At 43.8% G+C, this 27,045-nt stretch overlaps 1 protein-coding gene across 1 annotated transcript in view; it reads right to left on the reverse strand.

Moving 5' to 3' along the window:
* Positions 1–27,045, reverse strand: part of LOC104300147 (vascular endothelial growth factor receptor kdr-like) — a 148,793-nt gene that overhangs the window by 6,178 nt on the left and 115,570 nt on the right. Inside the window, exons 19-29 of the mRNA XM_054169355.1 lie at positions 24,604–24,717; positions 20,804–20,892; positions 19,639–19,804; positions 18,436–18,533; positions 17,374–17,496; positions 17,161–17,272; positions 11,578–11,677; positions 10,902–11,007; positions 8,954–9,078; positions 8,625–8,703; positions 4,758–4,852 (exon numbers count right to left, since the gene is read on the reverse strand). Coding sequence (XP_054025330.1) covers positions 4,758–4,852; positions 8,625–8,703; positions 8,954–9,078; positions 10,902–11,007; positions 11,578–11,677; positions 17,161–17,272; positions 17,374–17,496; positions 18,436–18,533; positions 19,639–19,804; positions 20,804–20,892; positions 24,604–24,717 — 1,207 coding nt within the window. The remainder of the gene's footprint in view (positions 1–4,757; positions 4,853–8,624; positions 8,704–8,953; positions 9,079–10,901; positions 11,008–11,577; positions 11,678–17,160; positions 17,273–17,373; positions 17,497–18,435; positions 18,534–19,638; positions 19,805–20,803; positions 20,893–24,603; positions 24,718–27,045) is intronic.

The raw sequence follows: 27,045 nt of genomic DNA on the forward strand, positions 1-27,045 counted from the left end.
GAAATAAAAAGGTTCTTTTTCCTTATGGTAGTTACAACTGATTCACAGTTTGCTGCAGTACATTTTAGATGGGGTACTGTGCAGTCAGGATGTAATCCTGGCTTCCCTTCTGGCACTACCATTGCATCAGGAGTCTACTAGTGCAGTGAGCTCAGGGGGTTAGGATCAAGAATTCAGTGTTGAAACACTTCTGAATATGAAGCACAGCTGATGTGAAGTTTTAACAGGCTAAAGCCACCCACTTGGGAAGCATATGTCCCCTCCCATGTGTGGCAAAGCTGGTCACAGCTGTCCTTGACACCAGCTCCAGCACTCAGATGAAATCATGGCAGTCAGACTCCAGCTGGGCACCACAGGCATTCACAGGTCTCCTTTGAGCCCTTGCTGCTGTAAGCATATAGTGTAATCCTAGGGAAAAGTGGCTTACTTAACTCCTGTTACCTGCATTTGGAGAGCTCGATCAGGTTGTAGTGCAAGGTGCTGCATGACTCAAGAGTAAGTACATTAGCTAATTCAGTGTGCCCATCACAGGAGAAAAATCTTCTGAAGCAGTTCTGCTACAGAGCAAAGAGTTCTGGTGCTTGGGGTGCATGAAGAGTGTGACTAGCAGGTCAAGGAAGGTTCTCTTCCTCCTCTACTCTACCCTAGGGAGGCCACAGCTGCAGTACCTGGTCCAGTTCTAGGCTCCCCAGTTCAGGAGAGACAGGGAACTACTGGAGAGTCCAGTTCAGGTTCCAAAGATGTTGAGGTACCTGGAGTATCTCTGTGAGGAGGAAAGGCTGAGAAAGCTGGGGCTGTTGAGCCTGGAGAAGAGCAGCCTGAGAGGGGTTCTCAATACCCCTAGGTAAAAGGTGAGGAACAAGAAGATAGGGGTGGGATCTTCTCAGTAGTGCCCAGTGAGTGGACAGGGGGCAGCAGGCACAAACTGAAACCCAGGAGGCTCCATTTAAACATGAGGAGAAACTTCTTTGGTGTGAGGGTGCTGGAGCCTTGGACAGGCTGCCCAGAGAGGTTGTGGAGTCTTTCTCTGGAGTGATTCCAAACCCACCTGGACATTGTGATCCTGGGCAACCTGCTGTGACTGGCCCTGCTTTAGCAGTGGGATTGGACTGGATGGTCTCCAGAGGTCCCTTCCAAGCCCCACCATGCTGGGATTCTGGGATTTTTCTGAGCTGCTTCAAAAGGGCTGCAGCCCAGCCAGCTGGGTTGCATTTCTTTTGGGCACCTTGCACTTGAGCAGGACTGCCTGATGCTGCTGAGCAAGATCGGTTTGTTTCAATGCAATTGACTTGCCTTAGGCCCAGTTTGGTTTTGGCAGAGGCAGAGCCCTCAGTGATATGATCTGGACACAGCATCCAGAGCCCAAAGCATATCAGCTGAGCCTCAGTCAGCTGGTGTCATGGGACCTGGGCCATAACCAGATAAGTAATTTCCAAGTAACCGAGGATAATTGTGTTGGGAGGGAGAATGGAAAGAGATGGAGGGAGGACAACGGAGCAGATATGAAAACTATTATAATTTTAAACAATAACTCGATTATGGAGTCTCTGGGAGAATTTTAAAGCAGCACTTGGCAGCAGCATGTTAATATTATGAGATGAAAGCTGACACTAGAGTCATCCCATCATTGCATCTCCTCTGGTGAATGTGCTTCCTTGAATTCTGACTCCAGAGTCATCATCCTGCTTGATCCTTCTGTCTCAGCTACTGTTGTGACTTTAGCAGTATAAGATGCCTAGAGTTCAGAAATGCTCAGTGCAGTCTAACAGTGGTCCCAAGCCCAGAGTATCAGATTTATCCTCAATAAATTCCTGACACTGATACTCCCTAGTTTGTAGTGTTGCCAAACTTTAAACCCGACAGAGAAATGAATGAAGGATAAATAAACAGCACAATTCTGGCTAAAAAAATAACAAATGCAGCCACCCTGGTTTAGAAAACATGCTAAGCCTTTGAAAAGTTTTGTTTTAGGAAAGAAAGACTGTTTGAAAAGGATCCAGGGTAAATGTTTTTGATAGGGAGAGATAACATGATTAACAAGGGTGACTTTATCTCCCCTGTTAAACCAGCACTCTCCTGACCTTTTCTGACTATTCTGTATGCTTTGGAGGCTTGTTTTTCAAGTTAGCAGTAGAGAAACACCAAGGGGTGTCATGTCCTCATATGGGAGGGCATCAGGATGCTCTATGTGACTATGTTAAAAAATGTTATTTGTGCCAATGATAGTCTGTGGGGTTGGAGAGGAAAAAAGCTGACAAAATAACGTTCTCAGCTGGACCTCAAGCACTCAGTAAAGGATCTGACCAAGAAAAAACACACCTCTGTCTGTGAAATGGTAGTGAGGGTCCTGGGAATAAGGAGACAACAAACACAGCTTGCTGCAGGGTTTGCTTTTTTGAGCAGACCAGTGTTAAGCTGGTATTTCACACTGTGGTTGGCACAGGAGGTTTTGGTTATCTTGCAGGGATTGGATTCCCTATGGAAGTGTGGCATGTCAGTGGGGAGAACCCCAGACGGTGGGGGTCAGGCAGGGTTTCACGGCACCCAGCAGAGCCCTGTTACTTCATCCTCACTCCCAGTGGGGCTGAGACCAGTTCCTGTAAATCTCAAAAGAGCAAGCTGTTACAGAATTTTTGTGTTCCTACATCTGGCTGGCTGCTGTTTCTTGCTGATTTTCAGCAGAAAGCCTGGAAGGGGGACAGAGAGAACCTTCCTTGGCCAACTATTTATCCAAAGAGAAGAAATGTAGTGGAGGAAGGAGCAGGCAGAGGTGATTGACAGAAATCTTGAGAAGGATAAATCCTGTCAGGGAGGCTCTTTGTGCCTGTGTTTGTGTTGGATTTGTGTCGACATGACATCATGCAGAAAAGAGAGATAATTCAGCCCAGGTAAAGCATCACAGTAATGCAGTTCCTGACATTTGAGCTCCTTTTTTTTTACAGCTGATGCCGTTTGGTCTCCATAGCAATCAACTCTGCTGTGCAGAATTCCTCTTGGTATGTGCACAGGATGAAATCACAGAACTGTATCTAGATCCCTGCTGATCTCCCAACAGGTACAACACTGGGGCCCTACCACAGGGGAAACACGCAGAATCACAGAGTGCATTGGGTTGGGGGGACTCTTGAAATGACCTGTCCAACCCCCCTGCGTTCAGCAGGGACATCTCCAACTAGATAAGGTTGTTCAGGGCTCCAAGTCTGACCTTGAGTATCTCCATGGGTAGGACCTCCAGCACCTCCCTTGGCAACCTGTCCTAGTATTTCACTACCATCATTATGAAGAATTTCCTCCTTATGTCTATCCTAAATCTCCCATGTTCTAGTTGCAAACCATTGCTCCTTGTCCTGTCACCATGGGCTCTTCTAAACAGTCCCTCCCCAGCACTCTTGTAGGTACTGGAAGGCCACTCTACATTTTTCCTGGAGCATTCCCTTCTCCAGGCTGAACAGATCCATCTCTCTCAGCCTGTCCTTGCAGGAGAGGTGCCCCAGCCCTCTGATCTCTTTGTGGCCTCCTCTTGACCCACTAAGGCAGGTCCCTATCCTTGTGTTGGAGGCCACAGATCTGGACACAGTGCTCCAGATGAGGTCTTAGCAGAGTAGAGGGGCAAAATCACGTCTGTCTATCTGCTGGCCACACTTCTTTTGAGGCAGCCCAGGATGGTTCCTGAGGTCACTCCTATCTGGCAGAATCTGTAGCATTTGAATACTTTAGTGCTGCAAGCTTCTTTAGTCTTCCTTAGACAACCTTCTTTTCCTTTTCTCTCCTCCCTTCAGTCATTCAGGAATTTATGGTTTTAAGGCATGAAAGGATAAGGCAAGCTCCTTCCATCTTGCTTTTCCATCAGTAAGGAAGTTATCCCCTGTGAAATATCATCAGATTATAGAATGGTTTGGATTGGAAGGGAACATAAATGTAATCTTAGTTCCAACCCCCCTGCCATGGGCAGGGACACCTTCCTCTAGACCATGTTGCTCAAGACCCTGTCCAACCTGGCTTTGAACGCCTCCAAGAAGGGGACATCCCCAACTGTCCTGACTATGCACTTTTGTGTGAATTCTCCTGTTTTGTGCAGAAACTGCACCATTTTTTCCTTGTAGTTCCTCTTTAAAATAGAAAAATGGTGACTTGATGTAGTACAAGCAATCATTCTGGTGGGGAAAGATCAGTGAGCTTAATGCGGAGGAAACTAATGGAAATTTCATCAGTAGATTTCAGAGAGAACTCCAGGTGATTCAGTAGAAGTCTAATTGGATTAATGAACTGAGCAGACATGAAATTCCTTGCTACAGAAATGTGCTTTTAATATTTTGGGTAGCTAGTGTTTGGATTTCCCCAAGATGACACTTTGATCAGTGTAATGGGTTGCTTTACAGTTTTTCTAGGAAGGTGGAGAAGACCTATTTCACTACTAGATCAGGTCTCTACCTGTACCTGATTGCTACAGAAAAATACAGAACTGTCACCTAGCTGTTAACTAAGAGATAAATATCTCCTCCTCTTCTGATTGTCTGGACTATGAATGGATAAACATAAAACAAACGCTGCCACAGCCTCTAATTGTAAACCAAATATGAGCAAGAGGCTTCACAGGATCAGGAAGGTGGTAGGTTTAAGGAACTTCTCTGTAGGATTGTCTTCACAGCTGCTTTAGATAACCTAACAGTTTTCCTTTTGGCATCAGAAACAAAATTCCAAATTTTAGAAGCACTTTTCTGAACAGGACATTGTCATTAAAAAAAAAAGGTACTCACGCTAGAGCCATGATTCCATATGGCCAGGAGCGGATTTCCAGCCTCTTCGGGCTTTTGATCTCCTCTGAGGTCAGCACCATCCCGCTGTCTGACTCCTGAGCAGCAAAAATTGGAAGATCAGTGGAATGGCAAATGATCATGGCAGCACAGAGCATGTTGAAATTAGAGATGGCTTCCATGGAAAAAGGCTGGAGAAGAGTCAACTAAACCATATTAAAGTCAGCAGAGAAGGAAAGCCAAGGAAACAATTTGAACACCAAATTCTATCTTATTTTATGCTGATATCACTTGTAGGCAAGTTCATAGTTTAAGATGAAATTCTTTCTCCAGCTACAGAACAGATAAAGCAAGGGCAGGAGAATGTGACTGCTCCTTCACCATGGCCCCTAGAGGTTGGGATCCACTTCTATCCAGTTGTTTTGGACTCTACCAACAAGGTGGGCATGGCATCTCTAGATGTTACAATGTAGTGTTATCTACTGATACTTGTGGACTGAAGCTCATGGAAGAGCTACCAGCTAGCTCTTCTGTGTACTCATGAGATACCAACCAAAAAAGTGGAGGGCCAGTGTTTGCATCAGAACTGTTGTGTGCTATTTGGTAAGGTGTTTAACCCATCAATATGTTGAGTTGGTGTAGGACACTACTTAACGCTGGTTAGGTTACACCTTGAGTCCTGTGTCCAGTTCTGGGCCCCTCAGGTTAGGAAAGGTGTTGACTTGCTGGAACATGTCCAGAGAAGGGCAACAAAGCTGGGGAGGGGTTGGGAACACAAGCCCTATGAGGAGAGGCTGAGGGAGCTGGGGTTGCTTAGCCTGGAGAAGAGGAGGCTCAGGAGAGACCTTACTGCTCTCTACAACTCCCTGAAGGGAGGTTGTAGCCAGGTGGGGCTTGATCTCTCCTCCTGGGCAACCAACACCAGAACAAGAGGACACAGTCTCAAGCTGCACCAGGGGAGGTTTAGGCTGGATGTTAGGAAGAAGCTCTTCATAGAGTGATTGGCCATTGGAATGTGCTGACCAGGGAGGTGGTGGAGTTACCATCACTGGAGGTGTTTAGGAAGAGACTGGATGGGCCATGGTTTAGTTGATTAGATAGTGTTGGATAATAGGTTAGACTCCATGATCTCAAAGGTCTTTTCCAACCTGGTTAATTCTATTCTTCATCATAATCTCTTATAGACTTATTTGGGTTGGAAGGGACCTTAAAGATCATCTAATTCCAAGTCCTCTGTCATGGGCAGGGATACTTCCTACTAGACCAGGTTGCTCAAGGCCCTGTCTAGCCTGCCTTTAAATGTTTCTAGGGTTGGATTCTCCGCAACATCTCTGGACAACCTGTTACAGTGCCGCACCACCCATTATCAGGTCCTGTATAATTTTCTATCCATCTGTTCCTCATAAAGCAGCTATTTAGCCTGAGAATATTTGCCTTGGTTTTGTGAAGATAAAGTTTTTGAGATGTGTTTTGAAAGAGCACCCTTTACATGAACACATCAAGAAATAATTTGACATTTTCAAATGTGAAATTGGTATCAAGCATGACATATAGAGACCATCTAGGTACGAGAGTTGATATATGAATAGACAGAAATTCATAAAGAATGTAGCCAATAATATTGGCTGGGCTCTTCAGAGGAAAAATTACCCAAAACACCTACTAGAAATACACACTGAAATGTTAAGGAAGTAGAAGTTTAGTATCATATGAGCAAATCCAAGTGATCTGAAAAAAAATAAAGCTTGAAAGGCTCATTGTACTCTGGTTATGGAATTTTTTTATGAGCTAACCAACAAAACTTCCATGATCAGGCATTGGAACAAGCTTCTCCAGGGAGGCAGTGGTGTCACCATCCATGGAAGTGCCCCAAAGTTGTGTGGGTCATGGTAGTGTTGGGCTGACACTTGGACTTGATCTTAGAGGGTTTTTCCAACCTTAATGATTCTATGATTAAAGCTGAGGTGGTGATTCTGCTGCACTTAAAGATGAATCTCGAGGCTGTAATTAAGATCCAGCTGTTACTGTGATAAATGCTCAAGTTCACAGATGACTACAGTCTTTGTTTCAAGTACTTCAAAGAATCTTAAATATTCTTGGGGGGTGGGGGTTTCTTTTGCATTTAAGATATTTTGTGATGCTGGAAAATTGCATGTCTCTGTCAGAACCAAGAAAGCAAAAGACTTTGACATGGGAAATAAAAGCCTAGTTAGTCTTGTTTTACTAGTCAAATGGATTGAAATGGGAAATTCTTAACAGTAAGGGTGGTGAGACACTGGAACAGGTTGCCCAGGGAGATTGTGCATGCCCCCTCCCTGGAGCTATTCTAGGCCAGGTTAAATGGGGCCTTGATCAGCCTGGTTTAGTGGAAGGTGTTGCAGCCCATGGTGGAGGAGTTGGTACTAGATGATCTTTAAAGTCCTTTCCAACCCAAACCAAATAATCACAGAAAACTATTATTACTAAGGCTTTTGCTTTTTATTAGATCAACTATTAAGATCAATTTAGAAGCTGGTTTTCAAATTATAAAGTAAAATCCTAATTTAATTAGGTCTGTCAGAACCTCACTAGAACCCAGTTTTTCTCTCTGGGTTTTTATCTTGACTATTTCCCTTTAAAATATGTGGTCTAGGAACAATTTTATCTGATCATTGCTTTGCCTTTTGCTTCCAGAATTGTTAAGAGAATATCAACAGAGGCTTCAGATAAGTAGCACAATCACAGGAAGATGTGGTGGAGCGCTTTTGGAGCTCCTGGGCAACTGTTTGAAATAATGACCTAATCAGTGGTGTAATGCCTTGATATTTAAGGTAATTTTAGTAACCCAAGTGCACTTTACTTTGTCTAAAAGTAGCTCACACCATAATTTTACTGTGAAAGATCCTTACTGAAATGTCACTTTTTTCCCCCTGATCTGTTAATGTATTGTTACCCTTTTCTGAGGCTTTTTTCCCCCTTTATGTAAGGACTTGCTTTAAAATGCCATGAGCAGGCAGCATTTAGGAAAGTGGTGCTCATGCTGGCAGCAGTAATCTTTTACTGCTACCAGATCTATCTGGTAAATGTCTTTGTGCGATTAGGAGGGACAGATTTTTATCCTGCAAGGGGAAAGATGGAAGAGACAGAGAAAACTTTAAGCCTTCCAGTCGCTAAGATACACTGATAAAGGCCCAAATGATACCTGGCAAAATACTGGGGAGTAATGGGCAGCAATTCGTGCTAACGAGGAAACAATGAGAAATGCATTATATTTGTCAAGGACATGAAATATGCCCAGGACAAGTTGTAACTTGAGGCTTGACCTTTGCCAAGAGAGCTGGTCTGAGAAATGGATGTGTGTTCAAGAGCTGGAGCATGGGGTACAGTTCCCTGACCAGCAGATGAGACAGATTGCCTTGTTTCTACAAAACTGTGCACATCTTTCTTTTCCTTTGCTGCTCCTTTCATCTGATGCTTGTGCCCATTGCCCCTTGTCCTGTCATTGGGCACCACTGAGAAGAGCCTGGCCCCTCAACCTTTAGCTGTAGACAAGCATTCTGGCTGTGATTCTGTAATGTCTTCTGGACACATTGCCTTCCAAAAGCTGCTATTTTCTCATAGTGAAAAAACCAGACTGAAATCTGTAACACAAAGCCCCTTGGCCTGACCAAAGCCAGGATGTGTGGGCTTCTCTTTAGGTGATTTAAGCTAAATGCAGGTCCCTCTTTGTTGTCACACAGACCAATGGGTGAGATGCTGGGGCCAAAGCTTCTGCTTGATTTAAAGTTTTTTCTTACCAAACAGATCCTAAAAAGCTCTAATAAGTGTTTCTGGTGCTGGTGACAAGTGATCTGTGAAGCTGGTGAAGGAGAATGCAATCACCTCACTTACCTCATGCATCACTTTCTGCTTTTCCACCGGCACCTCATCAAATGTCTTCACACTCAGTGGTCGCTTCTTGCTGTTGTTACTGAAAGCAAGAAAGTTGAGGAATCAGCATAAAACCCAAGTAGATTCTGCACCAGTTGGTAGTTCCATGAACATCCCTGACACAGCTTAGTTTTGTGGACCAGTTTTTTCTTGTCTCTTGTAACTAATAAATAATGTCCTGACAAATTTGTCCAACTCCTTTAAGACAGCCCTATGGAGAGGGGGCATCAATCAGTACCCAGCTATATCAAATATTTTGTTCCCGCTTGTCCCATGTGCTCTTTTCTTACCCAGTTTCCGCTGTACTCCAGCGATTAACACAGTTGTTCAGGTTTTCTTCTACAGGGCAAGTTTTGGAGTTCGATTCTCCATCAGGACACAAGGTGATGTTCAGTGGAATGTAGTCTTTCCCATCCTGTTTAATTAACAGAAAAGAACACAAAGCTGGTGAGGTTCATTTTGTACTTTACATCTCTGATGTGAAAGGTGATGGCTTTACACTGAAAAAGGACTGGACTTGATTTTTAACTTCATGATGTTTCTTCAAAGGGAATATGGTATTCTTCACATCATGTGGAAGACAGAATGTAACTTTATCCAACATGTACTGTGAAGGAGGTGACCTCTGGAGATCAAGTCCAACCCCCCCTTCTAAAGCAGGGGCACCCACAGCAGTTTGCCCAGGATCACAATGTCCAAGCAGGTTTGGCATCTCTCCAGAGAAGCAGACCCCACAACCTCTCTGGGCAGCCTGCTCCAGTGCTCACTGCAAAGAATTTTCTTCTTAGGTGTTGGTAGAACTTCATGTTGTGAGTTTGCATCCATTTGCCCTCATCCTATCACTGAACCCCTTGCTCCTATCCCTCCATGGGACATAGTTTAATGGCTATGGTGGTGTTAGGTTGACAGTTAACTTGATTATCTTTGAGGTCTGTTCTAACCAAAGTGATTCTATGATTCTAATTCCAAGGGTGTGGTCTCAAGGATACCTAAATCCACATTTGAGCCACATTTTTAGGAGGAGGAGGGCACACATAATCACAGAATGGCCAATATGACTTCAAGAGGCTGTGCAGTTGCAAAATGAATGTTTTCTATTTGGAGACTCTTTGCTTATATTCAACTTGAGGAGTTGCAGCTTAGGAAGAGCCAGGCTTTCAAGTGGTAGACTTAAAGGATTTTATTTCTTATCCTCACAATAAAATGAAGCTGGAAGTTTTAATGGCATTCAGCACACATCTCAATAAGCTCTGCATTGTCGTTTACACCCCTGCAGTCATCTTCAGAAATGACTCTTCAAGTCCTAAAACTATTTGCCCAAATCTACTTTTGCTTGTTTTTTTGTTTTTTTTTTTTTTTAATTTTGAGCAGCAAAGTGCCCTATTCCCTTATGATTTTTATGTCTCCTTAATTTACTTTGGTTCTGGGCTAAACTCCCAAACTCTTCATATTGTGAACTGGGTCCTCCTTGACTTAGCTGCACTGAATTTATTTCCAAACAGGCTGGAGATGGAGAAGAGTGATTTCTTCTGAAATGAATTTGATAGTTACATAACTGGGCTGGTTGTTTTTACTGAAGAAGAAAACAACTGATTAAACTATCATGAAATTAATAATTATGTAATTGTCTTTGAGATTTAAACTGCATCATTTTAAAGCTCCTAGGAGTGCTGATGAACATAAGCTCAGAAAATGAGAGAGAAAAGTTCAGACTGACAGCTGGCAGTTTGCTATGTTGGAATCTAATTAAAATTGTTTGAGAGATAAAGCCCTATTGTTCCTCTAAGGGGCAATTCATTTTTTTTTTTTTTTAAATTAGTGTCAATTTCTGCTTATTATGGATGGCTAAGCATCTAGTTGTGAAACATAATCCCCTTTGAACAGTTAACATTTTCTTTACTCATCCCAGCAGCCATTTACCTTGTGACCTTGGTTATGAAGGTGTATCTAATACCTAACATGAGGAGGAACTTCTCTACTTTGAGGATGATAGAGCACTGGAACAGGCTGCCCAGAGAGGTGGTTTTTCCATCTCTGGAATCATGCCAAATACACCTGTGCACCATCTGTTCTAGGTGAACCTGCTCTGGCAGGGATGTTGGTCTGGATCTCCAGAGATCCCTTTTGAACCCTCATTCTGTGGTTACTGTTTGACGCAGACTTTACCTGTGCGTGCACCCATAATATCCGCATAAATGCATATCTCTATGGACACCTTTGTTGAAGAAATGTTTGTACCTGCTGCACATTGGCTTGAAGAAGGTCTCCTAAGCGCTCCACAAGCTCTGTGAAAGTGGGTCTCTCTGTGGGTACTCCATGCCAACAGTCCAGCATTGTCTGGTATCTAGAAAAAACCCACAGATATTAAGAAAGGAAAAGGACTGAAGCTTTGCTTCCAAACTGTTTCTTTATACTGCTGCTTGTTTTGGTCCTTGTTTGGATAGTTTGGGATTAAGACAGGTTCAAATCTCCATGTGCTGAAATTCTCTTCTAGTTTCCATGTGTGATTCTTTCTATATTCCTGCCTCAGCTGAGCCTTTTTATTTTCATCTAACTTAAAATTTGACTGATGGTCTCCACTGGTATTGCTGAAATAAATCATGCTTATGGATGCCTGTTGGTCACACAACTGGCAATCAAGGCAAGGCAGAATAGGCTCCTGACCTGAGGTTCATCCACTACTTCTGTCACTGGGATATCTGTTAATCTTGTTGGCAAAGGTTAGTCTGACTTGGTCTGTAGCACTTATCGTGGGTGTACTGATACCACAGATGTGTAACTACAATGCTTTCTGAAAACAAAATACATAGCTATCATCTGATGAGGTCTCTTCCTTCTCCACATTTAAATATGATCTCTTTTATAAGACTGAAGTGACAGGTATCAGCTCTCAACCAAAACCAGGAGCCCTTACACTTCTGGAGTAGAGTACTCTGGAGATCTCATCCGAGTTCCTTCTTTGAGCCGTCGGCAGAAGTCCTCATCTATCTGCACTCCAGGGTATGGTGAGGCACCTGATGGAAGAAATAAGGAGGCTCTAGAATGACACCATTTTATTAGTCTGAGACTTTTAAGTGGTGTTTTGCTCACTGGTAGAAAGGTTCCAGCTCATTCTATTGCATATATGCTCTTGTCCTAACTGTCAGTCTGCCAGTATCCTACACTAAGTGAATACACATGGAGTACATCCTGCTCATGGATGACTCATTGCTTTAGAATCTCTGGCATCTGTGAGTAAGTGCAGAGAAATCTGTAGGCATCTGGCTCCTGCAGAAGGCCTTGAGAACCTTGCAGTTCAACCTCAGGTGAGGAATTGTTCTCCTTTTCTGGTTCACCAGTTAGCATTGTACACAAGCTGTGAAGTCTTAGTTTACTTGAAAAATGACATTCCAAATATTTAGCCTTGCTTTCTTTTCTGAGTGTGTTCAGTGCTGCTTCTTTTCAAAGCTACTAAACTGATGGGGCCCTGAGCAACCTGATGTAGTTAAAGGTGTCCCTGCTCACTGCAGAGGGGTTGGACGAGGTGATCCCCTTTGAGGGTTCCTTCCAATTCAATACATTTTATGATTTAGTTGCAGGGAGAATGTTTCATGGCAACTGTAACTGCTTTTGAGGGGTAGACTTCTGTGCAGGGACTGGTGGTATTGCACAAAAGTTGGCCTGGCAGTCATCAAAATGGAGGAGTGAGGCTTATTTTGCTTCCCTGTGTAGTGGCTTGGGTTGAAAGGGACCTTAAAGATCATCTAGTTTCAACTCCCCCTGCCATGAACAGGGATACCACCCATGAAACCAGGTTGTTCAAGGCCTCATCCCACCTGGCCTCCTCTCCAGGGAGGGGACTACAATAAATCTCTTCAGAGGAATAACTGGTATTGAACATGCTCAAAAACTAATGAGTGAGTGGGGGGCTGTTCAGAGGCTGTGGTCTTTGTGTGACATCTGCTCTTCATGATACACCATAAGTAAGTGGGACAGATATATAACTTGAAAGTTCTCTTTTGCTGACTAATCCAGAGCTCATAGTCTGGATCAAGAGCTGTCTCTACTGATGTTTAGAAGGTTACTTAACCTCATGTGGATAGACCTTTAAGTGTTTAAGTGTTCTTTCCTTGCAAGGCTTCATGGGCATCCCTTGCCTCTCACATTTTGGCATCCTTGAGGCTGGATGGTGCATGTTGAAAGCATTTTAATCAAGTCTTAACATAGTGGACTGAATGGAATCTGGATCTTTATCTAGCCCTTGAGGAGTCAATCTATAACATTCTTGCTCATTTCCTAAATTCCCTTCCTCTCCTCCTTCCCCCCCCCCCATTTGGAAACACCATCATGTCCTGTGCACTTGGAGGCACAACAGGCACAGCAGAAATCTCTTGGATAAAGGCAGGAAAGAGGGTGCCAAAATGTGGCTGCTTCCAGAATTATTCTGCTCTGTGAATCTGACTGCTCAGTCTGCAAAACCATGCACTGCAGACCAAAGATCCTGGCAGCTTCCTAAGAGGGTGTCTCAATACTCAATAGGCTCCAGCAGTGTTTCAAGCTTATGGACACTTAGCCACAGCAAGTCTGAATTCCATTGATGTGCTGCAAGTATCAGATCACAGTATCAAGAGAGTTTCCTGGAGTTAAGTAGATTTGAAATAGTCAGTAGCATCATTTTTGCTTTTTATCTTGACACCTTCCCCCCCTTTTCCTTCCTAGTGGTGTTCTTGGCCTGTCAGTATGATCATAACCACCTGGTAATTAAATGCTCAGCTTGCATGGCATCACCCATTAGCCAAAGATCTCAAAACACGCTTCTGCCAGCTCACATGATCAGTTTGAATAAGCAGATGGAAAACACTACAGTTACACTGTGACAAAAGGCTAAGGATAACCATAGATTCTGAGAGCACACTAAAAACACCACTTCTTGGAGAAGGCATGGCCTTTTTCATTGATTTCCAACTGCATGATGTGATTGTTGTGCCACCATGGCCACCCAGTTTGTGTTTGGAGGAACAGTGTGGAGCCATGCTACTGATGAATGACTTGGTTTACACCACCTGTTCTGATGTGCAGAAGAAACCCCTTAATTTACTAACTACCACTGTCTGGATCTAGCTTGTGAGCATAGCAGAGGTTATTGCTTGGAATTAGTCTTGCAGGTACATCAATTGGGACTGAGGCTTTGAGGGCAACATAGTAGAACTGGGTGAGGAGGGATGGAGAATTCAATTTCATCTCACAATCTGAGTGATTTTTCTTTGATTACACCACTGATTATATCAATGAGAGGAGCTGCCTTGAAGTTGTTTGGGAGGTTTAGGTAGGACATAAGGATAAACGTCTTCCCTGACAGGATTCTAGCTACAGAACAGGCTGGAACACCCAGGGCTGTGCGTGGGGTCCTCATCCCTGGAGGGGTTTCTAAGCCATGGAGATGTGGTGCTGAGGGGTATGGTTTAGTGGTGACCTGGCAGTGCTGGCTTAATGATTGGACTTGAAAAGACTTTTAAGGTCATCTAGCCTAAATGATTCTAGGATTCTGTGGTGATGAGAGTACAGGGTAGGCAAAGAAGAACAATTTTTGATTGCAAGATCTTTTGGTAGTTTATATCTTGACCAGTGCTGGCCTCCTACCAGCTGGCAGCAGCTCACATAAAAGCATGGAACTCTCCCTTTTCCACCTCCACTCAGTGTGGTGCTTCATCTGGACTATGTGATAAGCTGAATATCTTGGATTTGGGATGCTGAGACAGCTTGGGAGAAATGTAGACAGAAACATATGGTATAAGGTCTACACATGATGCCCTCCTTAGGGGAAATCACTTCCAAAATGCTTAGAGATGTGCCATGTGTTGGGTATGGTATCACTCTTTTGATCTTGTTGGATTTTAGTAGGATAATAAGATGCTGACGTTGTACTAGCAGGCACTGCTTGTTTATATAATTATCTTTGATTGCTTTTTGAACATGTAAATTCCAGGAGACACTGACATTCTGTAATACACCGTGGAACTGTTTGCAAGATGTATTAAATGCTGCTGGTTTTACCTGAGGTGTGCTGACCCTATTTAAATAATTCAAAGCTCCATGCAAACTCAGTCCCAGATGAAAATTGTCTTGAGTGCTGATTTCCCTGTGCATCACCAAAATGGATCCAGTCTAGAGGTAGCCTGAAAAGACCCATGTCCAAACTGAGCAGTACATTTTTACTAATCGGTCTCTGTTCCTTTTTCTAGAGGGTACTAAGTCTGTGGGACCTGGTAAAATCAGCAGCTGTAAATGGCAGCCAAAACATACCCTGTAGCAACAACAAATAACTTTCAACCCTCTGGCTTTCAATGATCTGTAAAACTTTTATATAAGAGAGTTCAATCAGTGACACAAATCCTTAATTAAATATTTATCGTGTGAGCTGCAGATGTGAGTGGTGCCAAACCACAGGCATGCCTGGATGAGCTCTCTGAAAAACCATTTCAGAGAAAAGGGCTGCTTTTGAATCTGTGCCACAGCTTGAAGAGAGGCATTTGTCATCCACATCATAGTGAGGGCAGAGGCTGTGCTACGGATGGTAGCCCATGGGGTCACTTAGTGGATTCCTCTGAATTTAGAAGAGGATAGTCTATTGTTCCAAGGAAACACCTTCATTATGAAAAGAGACTATCTAAAATTAAAAGAAACCAGGTAGCCATGCTTAAAAATAGAGATGAATTTCAGTGACTGTAATTGGAGTTTTATAAGACTTCAGTATTAAAGACCAAATGACCCAATGTTCCCAGCTGCTAAACTGTCAGAACTTTGGGACTCATAGAATTTGCCTATTGCACTGGTCCTTGCTGTTCCTCAGCATTGAGTTCCTTTGGTTCCTTGGAGATGCCAGGTGGAGACTGTGCCATCTGAGTGTGTCTCTGCATGCTAATGCTAACACACCTTGAAACTAGATGATCCTTTAAGGTCCCTTCCAATGCAAACTATTCTGTGACTCTGCTGGAACTAGGGCATTGCTGTTGCTTCTTGAGCTTTGTCTTTCTGTGGTGTTTCAGAACTTAGGCAGCAGGTGATGCTATTCTAGAGCCATGGAGCTTGCATACCAAAATGACTGAACTCTAACTGAATAGGGCTCTGGAGAAAGTGAGAACTGCCACTTCTTTTAACCATTTGAGTGTGAACTTTGTGCTTTGTAAGCTTATATGAACTAGAGAAAAAAATCCAAATCAGGGATTTGGACTGAAATCAGATGGTGCTCTTTACGGCCAGCCCTAAAGAAAGATTAGGATAGAAATAGCTCCAGACTTTGCATCCAGATCTGGATTTGGCATCTTGAGTCCCATCATTAATTTCAACTGATCCATGAAGCAAAGATAGCAGATTTGCTTTCAAATTCAGCAGCTTACAATGACAATGCCGCTTGTTTTCTTTTGTCTGTGAATGCTGATTCAAAAGCCAGAGCTGACATTCCTGAATTCCCGCAGGAAAACAAAACTTGCCACTCTGGAAGGAGAATTTGAGAGTGGCAAAGTCCAACTGTCTGTAAGATTGTCTATGTTGCAGGGCTCTATCTGCTGGACAGTAACCAGATCTTAGCAAGGCTGAGAATTCTAACAGCCCCATGAGATGAAAGCTATAGTGCATCAAGAACTCTGACTATTCTCTCAAAAATGTTGTGGCTTGCAAATGATATGGCCAGACAGACTGTGAATTCAACCTGCTCGCTGCTAAAATGACTTAGGCAGAGCCTTGCACTGGTTCTCCTATCAACCTGCTGGCAGCTGCTTTCTTACTTAAAATCTTACTTAAATTTAGTAGGGAAGATAATCAAGCTGGGATAAAATGTCATGTGGGCACACCCCCTTGTGTTCCATGGGCTGTCACCAGCAGCATCAGACCACTGTCAAAGGCAACATAATCTGCTGCAACCTTTGAGCTGTTGCAGTTTCCTCAATCTGACTGTTTAGAGCAAAATGTGGCCTGACAGGGAATCTTCTTCCAAGCAGTATCTCATTCTGAGCAGCAGAGGCTTGCATTAGCTCAGTGCTCTGTTGGTTTCTGCTATCACAAATGTTAAGCCCAGGGGTTTGGATTTGATTACCCTCCCCCACCCTCCCTGGCCCCTAAAATTTACTATTTTGGCAGTGGATTCTGATTGACTTAAGCCCCATCACGTTATTTTACACCTGATCTGCACTGTGCATTTGTGCTAACTAGAAACATGGCACCATCTTCTCAGAGGATGATAGGGGTTGGAAGGAACCTCTGCAGATTGTCTAATCCACCCCCACTGCCAGAGCAGGTTACACAGGAGGGCATCCAGATGGGTTTGGAATGACTCCAGAGGTGGAGACTCCACCACCTCTCTGGCCAGCATGTTCCATCATTTGATAAAAGCTTTTCTTAGCAACAGAGCTGTAAATTTTGGGGGGGAGGGAAAGGGTTTAAAACTTCAGTGATTTTGCTTCTCAGCTCAGTCTCTTCTGACTGAAGAGATTTTTCTTCTAACTCAAAGCAAGACACTTACCTAGAGAAAATATTTCCCATAGCAGCACTCCAAAAGACCACACATCACTCTGGGTTGTGTAAATTTTGTCAAAAATAGCTTCTGGAGCCATCCATTTGAGTGGAAGCCTTGCCTAAGAAGTCAAAAGACACAACACATGACCAGAACTGTTGTTACTGATCTGCCCAAGCTCCAGGGGAAAGAAAAGTCCCGACTGGCATTTCTTCCACTTACATCTCCTTTCCGTACATAGTCAGGGTCCTTATAAATATCTCTGGCTAGCCCAAAGTCGCAGATCTTAACCACGTTGTTCTCTGAAAGAAGGATGTTCCTTGCTGCTAAATCCCGGTGAATGCACTGCAGAGAAATGAGGACAAATGAAATCAGAGGGTCTGCCTGGAAAACCAGCTCTTGCTAGAGCTGAAAGCACAGAAGCTTCTTTGAAAAATAAAAAGAAAGAAATGAACTTCTGTTGAGAGCAGGTTAGAGAAGGAAAATATGTGTGGGGATCTGCAAATATAATGACAAAAGAGAAAATAACCTGGGGAAGGAGCCAAGTTTCACAGTTAGTTTTCTGATTTTAGTATGTGAAATTACTTTCTCAGTTATGGGTAGGTGAGCATAATGCCATCTTTCCAGTTAATTATTCAATGGAAGGGTTGGGAGAGGGGAAAAAACACCTGCAGCTCCATTGGCATGTGCAGTCCCATGAGTGTATGTGAGACTTGTGTAGCATGGTCTGTGTGTGCTGCCCAGGTAGCTGAATGCAAGCTCTCAGCTTTGTGCATCCTTTGGTTTGAGAATGGTTTTCCCTTTACTTAAACAGACAGTGCACAGGCCACAAATGTCCTCTTTCTGTATCTAAAAGAGGTGCTAACTTTGCTCCAGCAAAGTCTCCAATGTTGCTGACAAGAAAAATAAGTAGCTGGATACTCCCTCTTTGTTTTTCAGTAGTACTTCTGTTGACCATACTTGAGGGACCTTTATGAGAAACTCTTTTCTGCTTTTATTTATGAGGCAGTTCTATGAATTGCCTTACAATCTGTATTCACTCCTTCTATCTAAACCCTCATGTTATGGATGCCAGTCCTTGTAGCCAAGAACATGATGGATATTCCTTCACAACTCCTTAACTGCTATTTATTGCTTAACCACCAGAGCTGACGTAATCTCCAACACTTTAATAGAAAAGCAAAAAGCAGACTACTCAGGCTCAAAACTGTATTTGGATTTCTTCATATCAGATACTCATCATTCTGTGAAAGAAGTTCAGCCCTGATGTTTTAATGAGCTCACTTTTCGGGAGGCGAGAAACTCCATGCCTTTTGCCACTTGGAAGCTGTAGCAAATCAAATCCTCCAAAGTCAGGGGCCTCTTGTACAGATCCTCAGTATCTAGGAGAGATCATAGACATAGATGGAAAGACAGTAGAGTAACAGTTCCAAATATTTTTGGCACTGGAGCCTCTTGCATGTACATTACCCCTTTCCTTGGCTCTACTAAGGCCACATCTGGAATCCTGGGTCAAGATTTGGGTTCCCCAGTTCAGGAGGGACAGGGAAGTACTGGCTGGAGTCCAGTGGAGGCTACAAAGATGCTGAAGGGCCTGGAGCATCTCTGTGAGGAGAAAAGGCTGAGGGACTTGGGGCTGTTGAGTCTGGAGAAGAGCAGACTGAGAGGGGAATCTGATCAATGCTCAGCAAGAGCTAAAGGGTGGGGGGCAAGAGGATGGGGCCAGACTCTACTCAGTGGTGCCTAGTGACAGGACAAGAGGCAACAGGCACCAGCTGGAATCTAGGAGGGCTCCACCTGAATGTGAGGAGAAGCTTCCTTGGTGTTAAGGTGCTGGAGTCTTGGAGCAGGCTCTCCAGAGAGATTGTGGATTCTCCTTCTCTGGGGAGATTCCAAATCTAGCTGGCTATTGTGATCCTAGGTGAGCTGCTCTAGGTAACCCTGATTTAGCAGGGGGGTTGGACTAGATGATCTCCAGATGTCCTTTCTAACCCCCACAATGCTGTGATTCTGTGACCCCAGCCCTGCACTGGATTATTCTTGTATCAAGTCTCTATTGGGGTTACAAATTGGATTTAGGAACTACTGGCCCAGGGGCAGGAGATCAGCTAATTAAAGCATCAATCATAATTTAGTTATGGAGAAAGCAACATCTGGGGATAAAAATGAGGGGAAAATATTTACAGTGAGTGAGGAGACTGGGGACAGACTGACTCCATAAATCTCCTGGTAAAATATTGCAATTCCTCCTTTTACTTGAGAGGAGCAGACTGAGAGGGGACATGCACATGCACTATTGGAAATCTCTTGTGAGAAAATTGGAGCGGGACACAGGTGAGAGCAAAAAAAAACCCACCAACAACCTGATTTCAGGAACGTTGTCAAGCTGCTTAAGGTCTTAGATAGTGTGTGACAGTGTGCATGGCACTAGCCAAGTAGCAAAAATCTTTACAAGAAAATATCTGGGGTTGGGTAGGTTTCTTTTACCTTCTTCATCATCTTCTGAATCGCTGTAACTCTTGTCTTCAATAAATCCAGAGCTGGCAGAACTTCCTGTGCTGGCTACGCTCTCAAGGCGCCTCTTGATCAGTTCAGTTAAATCACTATTAGACTCATCCAGACTTTTCTCTGCTTGGTCTGAGTTTTCCTGGGACTAGAAATAACATAAAACTGATTTTTAGCTTTGAATGGTGCTATGCCTAGGGATTCAAAATTTGTTACAGAATGGCATATGGAGCAAGTGTCCTCTGCAGATGAGCTCAGAACATGATGTTCTCTGAGGAGGAGAACTACCCAAGCCTGATTTCCTATTTTTTAATACAGAATTATGATTCTATAACCTGCATTTTACTGAAAGCAATAGTACACCACACACACACAAAAAATAAATAAAAAATCTGGAAGCTGGCTGGATGAGAGTGATAGATGAGCAAAGAGTTATTGTAACTCTCTACCTCTTGTTTGCTTTGGAAACCATGCTAAAAATCACTGTTTGATGTATGTGTGTGACAGGCACTGAAATGCATCTGTCTTGCCCTGTCCTGGGGAGTGAGACAAACCCAGTCCCTGCACTTCATGAAAACAATGGTGAGAAAAGATGTTTGGAGTGACTGTATCAGGAAAGTCTCCTCCTCTTACAAAAAGTACCTTATGTACTTTTGTGCTTGTACACAATAGCTATAATAATAATAGAGCCACCTGGGAAAAAATCTTGGGGAGGTTTCTGTTACTGGCAGGGCTTAGCCCAGAGAATCACAGAATGCTAGGGCTTTGAAGGGACTGCTGGAGATTGAGTGCAACCCTCACACAGGTTCTCCCAGAGTAGCTTGCAGGGGATGGCCTCCAGGTGGGTTTTCAGTGTCTCCAGCCATGAAGACTACATTATCTGTCTGGGCAGCCTGCTCTAGTACTCTTTCACCCTTATATTAAAGAAGTTTCTCCTCATGGTTGGGTGGAAGTTCTTATGTTCAGGTTTGTGCTCGCTACACTGGGCACTACTGAAACAAGACTGCTTCAGTGTTCCACCACTGTGCTGAGCAAATAAAGTGCCTTCATAAACACCAAACTGCCGGAGGGCCAATGCAGGAAAAAATGCAACCTGTTAATTTTCTGCCTTGGGAGGGGGAGAACTGGGCATTTATTTTTGCTTTACCTTGTAGGCAATGAAATCTCCTCGTTTTCCTCTTAGATAGTTGGACAGGTTGCCATATTTGCAGTATTCCACTATGACCATTAAAGGACCTGAAAAGACAGTGAAAGTCAAATGAGTTTTGAAGCACCTCAAAGCACTTAATACCCACTGATCCTCACAAATCCCCTTTGCAATAAGGAAATGCTGTTACTCTTATTGCCTGGATGAGAAAATGAGGAGACAGAAAAGTGATGCTGCGGTGGGTAAGGAAAGAAGACAGCACAGTACTGAATCTGTCTCCCCCATTAGATGGTGATAGTTGGCATTTATTCCTTATTTATAAACAGGAAAATCTGGAATGATGAGCAAGAATATACAGTCCTGTCTGCTGTTAAGGTTGTCTTACTCTATGCATAGACCCAGAGTCTGCAGCAGTCTTCATTTTTCTTTTCTGCCTACGCAACTGTTTGTTTTGTGTGGAGCTGATACCACTGGGAACAATAAAATGCAGATTCAAAGAACTGTAGAATTGTTTTGATTGGATAAGACCTGTAAGGTCACTGAGTCCAACCAATGACCCAGCACTGCCAGATCACTACTAAAGCATAGCCCTCAGCACCACATCTCCATGGCTTTCTAACCTCTCCAGGAAGGGTGGCTCCACCATTGTCCTGGGCAGTCTGGGCCAGGTCTTGACAGCCATTTTGAGGAACAAATTTTTTATTATGTCTGGCTTAAATCTCTCCTGAGGCAAATTGAGGCCATTTTCTCTTCTCCTGTCTCTTGTTTCTTGGCAGAGGAGACCAACACCCACCTTGTTCCAGCCTTCTTTCAGGGAGTTGTAGAGGGCCAGAAAGTCTCCCCTCGGTCTCCTTTTCTCCAGGCTGAACAATCCCAGTTCCCTCAACTGCTTGTCAGAAGTATTGTGCTCTAGACCCTCCACCAGCTGCTGTTGCTCTTTTTTTGACCTGCTTGAGCACCTCAACATCCTTCTTGTAGAGTGGCCCAAAACTGACGCCAGTGTTCAAGGTGGCCTCACCATTACCCAGTGCCAGGGGGATTATACAGCTCTAACCCAAAAGTTGCAGAAACATATAGCCTGAAGTTTTGAGAGCCTGGGAAGTCCTACCAATTTCTTCCTTTATTTTTTTTGTGTGCAGACTCCTCTAGAGTTCAGTGCAATTGCTGCTTTTACACAATTATGCATATTTTGAAAATCTGCTTGAAAATGCTTTTATGTTTCAGTGTGGGCTATTAGGGAAAAGCTACATTCTCTGCCTTTAGCATAATCACCGCTCTTTGTAACCATCATAATGGAAGAGGTGAAATTGTGGGGCTAGGATGCATATAAACGTGTATTTGCAATCTTAAGCAACCAGTCTTTCATGTCTAGAATCCTTTTTCTGCCTTGAAGCTCTATACTTCAGAATTAGGAGTCTGAACTTCAAAGGAAAATTGCTGAGAGCTGCTCTTGGCCATTTGGGAAGGAGGCAGCTCTGAAGAGCACTTCTGGCTGTCTCAGAAATGCACATACAGGCTTGGACTGCACTCTGCCTGCTCGGGCCAGTCTCACACATGCTATATTGACTGGAAAGGCTGAGATCAGGGCTGTGAGGGAGAGCAGAGGGCTTTAGGAGGGAAGAGTGAACTTTGGATATCCTGGCTACTACTGCTTGGAAGCAGGTCACCACTTTAAAAGGAAGATGGGGAATTTTAGCAATAATAACCAGTGGATTGTGACAATAACATAAGGGCAAGTGTAGAGTCCTGCACCTGGGGAGGAACAACTCCCTGCAACAGTACAGGATAAGACTTGATCTGCTGGAAAGCAGCTCTGCAGAGAAGGACCTGGGAATGCTGGTTGACAAGTAGCTCACCATGAGTCAGCAATGTTCCCTAACTGCCAAGAATGCTAGTGGTGTGCTGGGGTGCATGAAGAAGTGTGTGGCCAGCAGGTCCAGGAAGTTTCTCCTCTCCTTCTACTCTGCCCTAATGAGGCCACATCTGGAATACTGGGTCTAGTTCTGGGCTCACCAGTTCAAGAGAGACTGGGATCTACTGGTGCCTATCAGGACTTAAAGGGCCAAATCAAAAAGCTGGAAACAGTTTTTTGGGCAGGGCAGGGGGTGATGGTTTGAGCTAAAAGACAGAGATTTAGACTGAAGAGAAGGAAGAAATGTTTGACACTGAGGGTGGTGAGACCTTGTCTCAGGTTCCCCAGAGGGGTGGGAGATGTCCCATCCCTGGAACCATTGTGGGTCAGGTTGTTTCTGGCTCTGAGCAATCTGTTGTACTTTCAGATGTCCCTGCTGAGTGTAGGGGGTTTGGCATAGATGATCTGTAAAGGTCCTTCCAAGCCCATATCATCCTATGACTCTGTGAGAAGCAATCAGATCAGGATGGAGCAGGCTGGAGAGCAGGAAACAGAGGGATTCCGGTGACAAAAAGTTCCTCAGAGGTTGGACAGTCACAGTAATTGATCAGTTACTGAGATGGGGTTTATTACACAGCTAGAACTCTGTGGCTGAATTGGCATTTTAGTTAAGAACTTTTGACCTCTTAGTAATGCCACCATGGTTTTAGGTGCCTTTTTGTGTTAAACCACCTCATTAACCTGACAGGAGACTCTAGCAGCATCCATGTTTCTTTCCTTCTCCTCATAGTCTCAAGCAAAGGTCACTTGTTACGCATCTGAATCTGAAAACCTTCCAGCTAAAGCTGGCCATCCTCCCATACAAGCTTTTGGGGTCTGCAGTGCTACAACAACTTCTGCAAGTTCTCTGCTCATGGCTCCCAGTTTGCAGCAGCATCTGTGCCTACTGGTTACTGACTGCTCGTCCAGGGACTTGGGAGTCTCTTGCTGGAGGGTAGATTTCTTCCCTGGCATCCTATCAGATCTACCTCACTGGAGTTTTCTTTTTCCCCGCCTTGACTGGAGAACTGCATGTTCCTTGGGAAGGTGATAGCCTTAGAGTCTCAGATGACAACAGATGTGTGCACCTCCCTCTTTCCTCTTAATTTATTTTACTCTGGTTTTGTGTTGTGTTTTTTTATTTTGTCAGCTCTCCTAAATCTATCCTTTGGGTATTGTTTTGAAGGTTCATTGTGAGCAGCTAAGAGGCATCTCTGAGAGTTGTTACCCTCAAGTTAAAGTAATGGATAAGGATGCTTTTTATGGAAGAATGGGAAGGGATGTTTTAGTGACAAATGTCTAAGATTTATGGAGTCCTTTGTGCAAGTCTGCACTTTGGAACAGATTCTTTGTATGATCTACAGCCAGTTGGGCCAGCTCAGCTCCTTGGAAATTCATGCTGTTGCTCTATTCAGTTTTGGGCTGCTCAGGCTTCCTGTATACTACATTACATTGCCTTTGTTTGCCTGGTAAGGGTGAAGTGCCTGGGCAAGGAGGAGGCCTCAAGTAGCTAAGTGCTCAGCCTGGTGCATCCTCTTGATAAGGCAGGGAAGAAGAAGGTGAAGAACCTTTGAAGTGATCAGGAGTGCCAATGTGGAGGAATTGGGCACCTAATTGCAATTAAAGATTCTACCTCCCTTCAGTTCATAGTCCCTTTGGAAAACAAGCTTACATAGGATAGAGAAAGAGAAAATCGAGAAGTGACATCACTGACTGGGAGAAGACATTCAGAAACCATTGATGAGATGTGGCCATATTCTGCAGTAGCGGAAGTTCTCCTATAAGCAGAGAGGTAAAAATACTTGTGCTTATGTTAAATGAATGTGCATGAGACTTGGACTCTGCCATTGGTTACATCCAAACACCAAAGTGTTTCTTCTTTGCTCTTTATTTAGTGAGGACCTCTTACCTCCAGCTTTGGTGCAGGCTCCCAGCAGGTTAACTACATTCAGATGATGTCCGATGTGGATGAGGATCTTCAGCTCAGACATCAAAGCCTTGCATTCGTTAGTAGTTGCACATTCTGCTTAAGATAAACAGGAAAAAAATCATCTTTACACAACAGGATATTTTTGACAGGACCCAGCAAGATCCTGTTTGTACTTGGAAACAAAACCCACCCAGGTTACTTGCACTATCTTTGCTTTTCAGAACCTTCAACGGATAATAATTCATCCGTTTCATTGTCTGCTGACCTTTATGGAGTGGGATAGCACTTTATCTTTTGGGTGACTCTTCCTTTCTTTAGCATGTGTTATGGAGGGTTACTGTCCCGTAGGAGAACTTTCCCCTCAAATCAGTTTTTGTAAGGACTGGATTTTGCAAGCTCAGCAGAGGAACAACCAACCACTCCAACAACAGTAGACAGAAGAACATGTTCTTCCATTTCTGATGGGGATGTGCAGTTTAGGACTACTTCTTCACAGTACCTTAGAATATATTTTTCCACAGTACTGAGCAACTCTTCACTTCAGGTGAAGGAGGAGTCCAACACATCTATAAATTTGGTCCCAAAATGTACTTGAGAATGCACAACATTCCTTAATCTCAGCCCTGTGAGACCTTATTGACCCACAGAATACAGACAGTGGAGCAGAGGGACCATAGCTATGTGTGAACTATGAGCCTGACACTTGGTGAAGCACTTGCTTATGCTGTAGTTTCATTCTATTTTGCTGCCAAAGGTAGAGAAGGCACTCTCAGACCAGAACATTGCTCAGATGCTGGTTTGTATCCTTCCAAAACTCTCATGATGCATTTCCACAAGAGGAGCTGCATTCTGTTTCCTCTGGATTTACCTTCCTATAGTGTAGGATTTCAATAGGAAGAAACAGTTATATAACAGATTTTGGTGTGACAGATGTAACCTCTTCATCTGCTTGTAGAACTCTCTGTAAACAAATCTTTCACCAAATCATGTCATACAGAAGGAGCTGTTTCAAGCCCAAGATTTCTTCTGTCACCAGTGTTTGTAGGTGGGTGTGGAGATGGGGGTATTGCTTCTGATTTACTCTGGCATGAGCTGGAACATATCTAAAAATCTAACCAGACCAGCCTCAGGAGTGTTTCAGATGGTCTTGCACATCAGGTTTTAGCCTTCATCCTGGAACTGATACCAGCCCACTTCATGGAAACGACAGATAATGCTACGATTACCAAAATGCAGACGTCTCCAGAGCCTTCCTTGTTCCCCACCCCAAATGGGTTGACTCACGCTAGGGAATCTGCTTTATTCAGGAAGATGACAAGCTATGGACCTGTTAGTTGAGGAGGGACATGTCAGAGCATGAGGTTGCTGACTCCATTGAGAGAGGAAGGTGTAAAATGACAGAGGAACTATTGAATATTTTGCTGAATATGTGCAGGCAGGCTAGAGTTCGCATGAGGATCATGTTGGGAAGCACAGCGTGGAGGTGGATGAAAACCCAGAGCTATCTGGGGTGGTAAATTTTGGATGGAGAAGGAAATGTGTCAGAATCAGGGCCTTCAAGGACACTCTAGGGATCTGGAGATGAGCATGGAACAGAAGAAAGAACAGCAGAAGAGAAGATGATCTGAAGATCTATTGACTAAGACAGAGAAAGGAAACTAGGTTTGGAGGAAGTCCAAAGAGGTGATGACATGATGCTGGTGACATTTCAGAGAAGTGGGAAGTAGCAGAACGTCAGGAGAGGCGGCCAGCCGTGGGAGCCAAATATTGTGACAGAAGTTGTTGAATCATGGCATTGTGAGGGTTAATAGTGTCATGCAGGAGTGATGCAGAGCAGTGTGGGCTATGAAAAGCCATCCAGTGAGCATGGACTGTACCTCTGACAAAAATCTAAGGTTTAAAGCCTCCAGCCCAAGTAGTCAGTGTCCTGGCTGGTGTGTTTATTTATAAACCGTATGCAGAAGTTTGGTATTTCAATATAGTGTGAAAGGAGAGGCTCCATGTTCTCCCCTTCCCCACTACCAAATGGGAAAAGTTTTCCTTAATTTCAATAATTGCAAGCAAGTTGTCTCTAATTCACTCCCTTGACATTGCTTCATTTTTTTTCAACCCCTTGAACTGTTCTACATCTGGAAGGGCTGCGATTGAAGGCTCAGATCCAATTTCAGCCTATCTAATGTAATTACATTCTGTAATCTGTTTCCCTCCTAACCCCATGGACCTGGAAGCTGTTTCCCTCCGCTAGGAATACCAGACTTAATCAGCAGCACAGCACGGAGCCCGCTTGTCATTTCCTACCCGTTACCATCCACTGCATAATGACTAATTGCTCCCATATGACACACCCACTCCCCAACACAATGAACTTGGGACTGGTTTGGGAGCTCAGAACTGGAAACCTCATCGACCACAGGTTCCCTG

The sequence above is a fragment of the Dryobates pubescens genome, chromosome 18, assembly GCF_014839835.1.
Source record: "Dryobates pubescens isolate bDryPub1 chromosome 18, bDryPub1.pri, whole genome shotgun sequence".
Taxonomy (NCBI): domain Eukaryota; kingdom Metazoa; phylum Chordata; class Aves; order Piciformes; family Picidae; genus Dryobates; species Dryobates pubescens.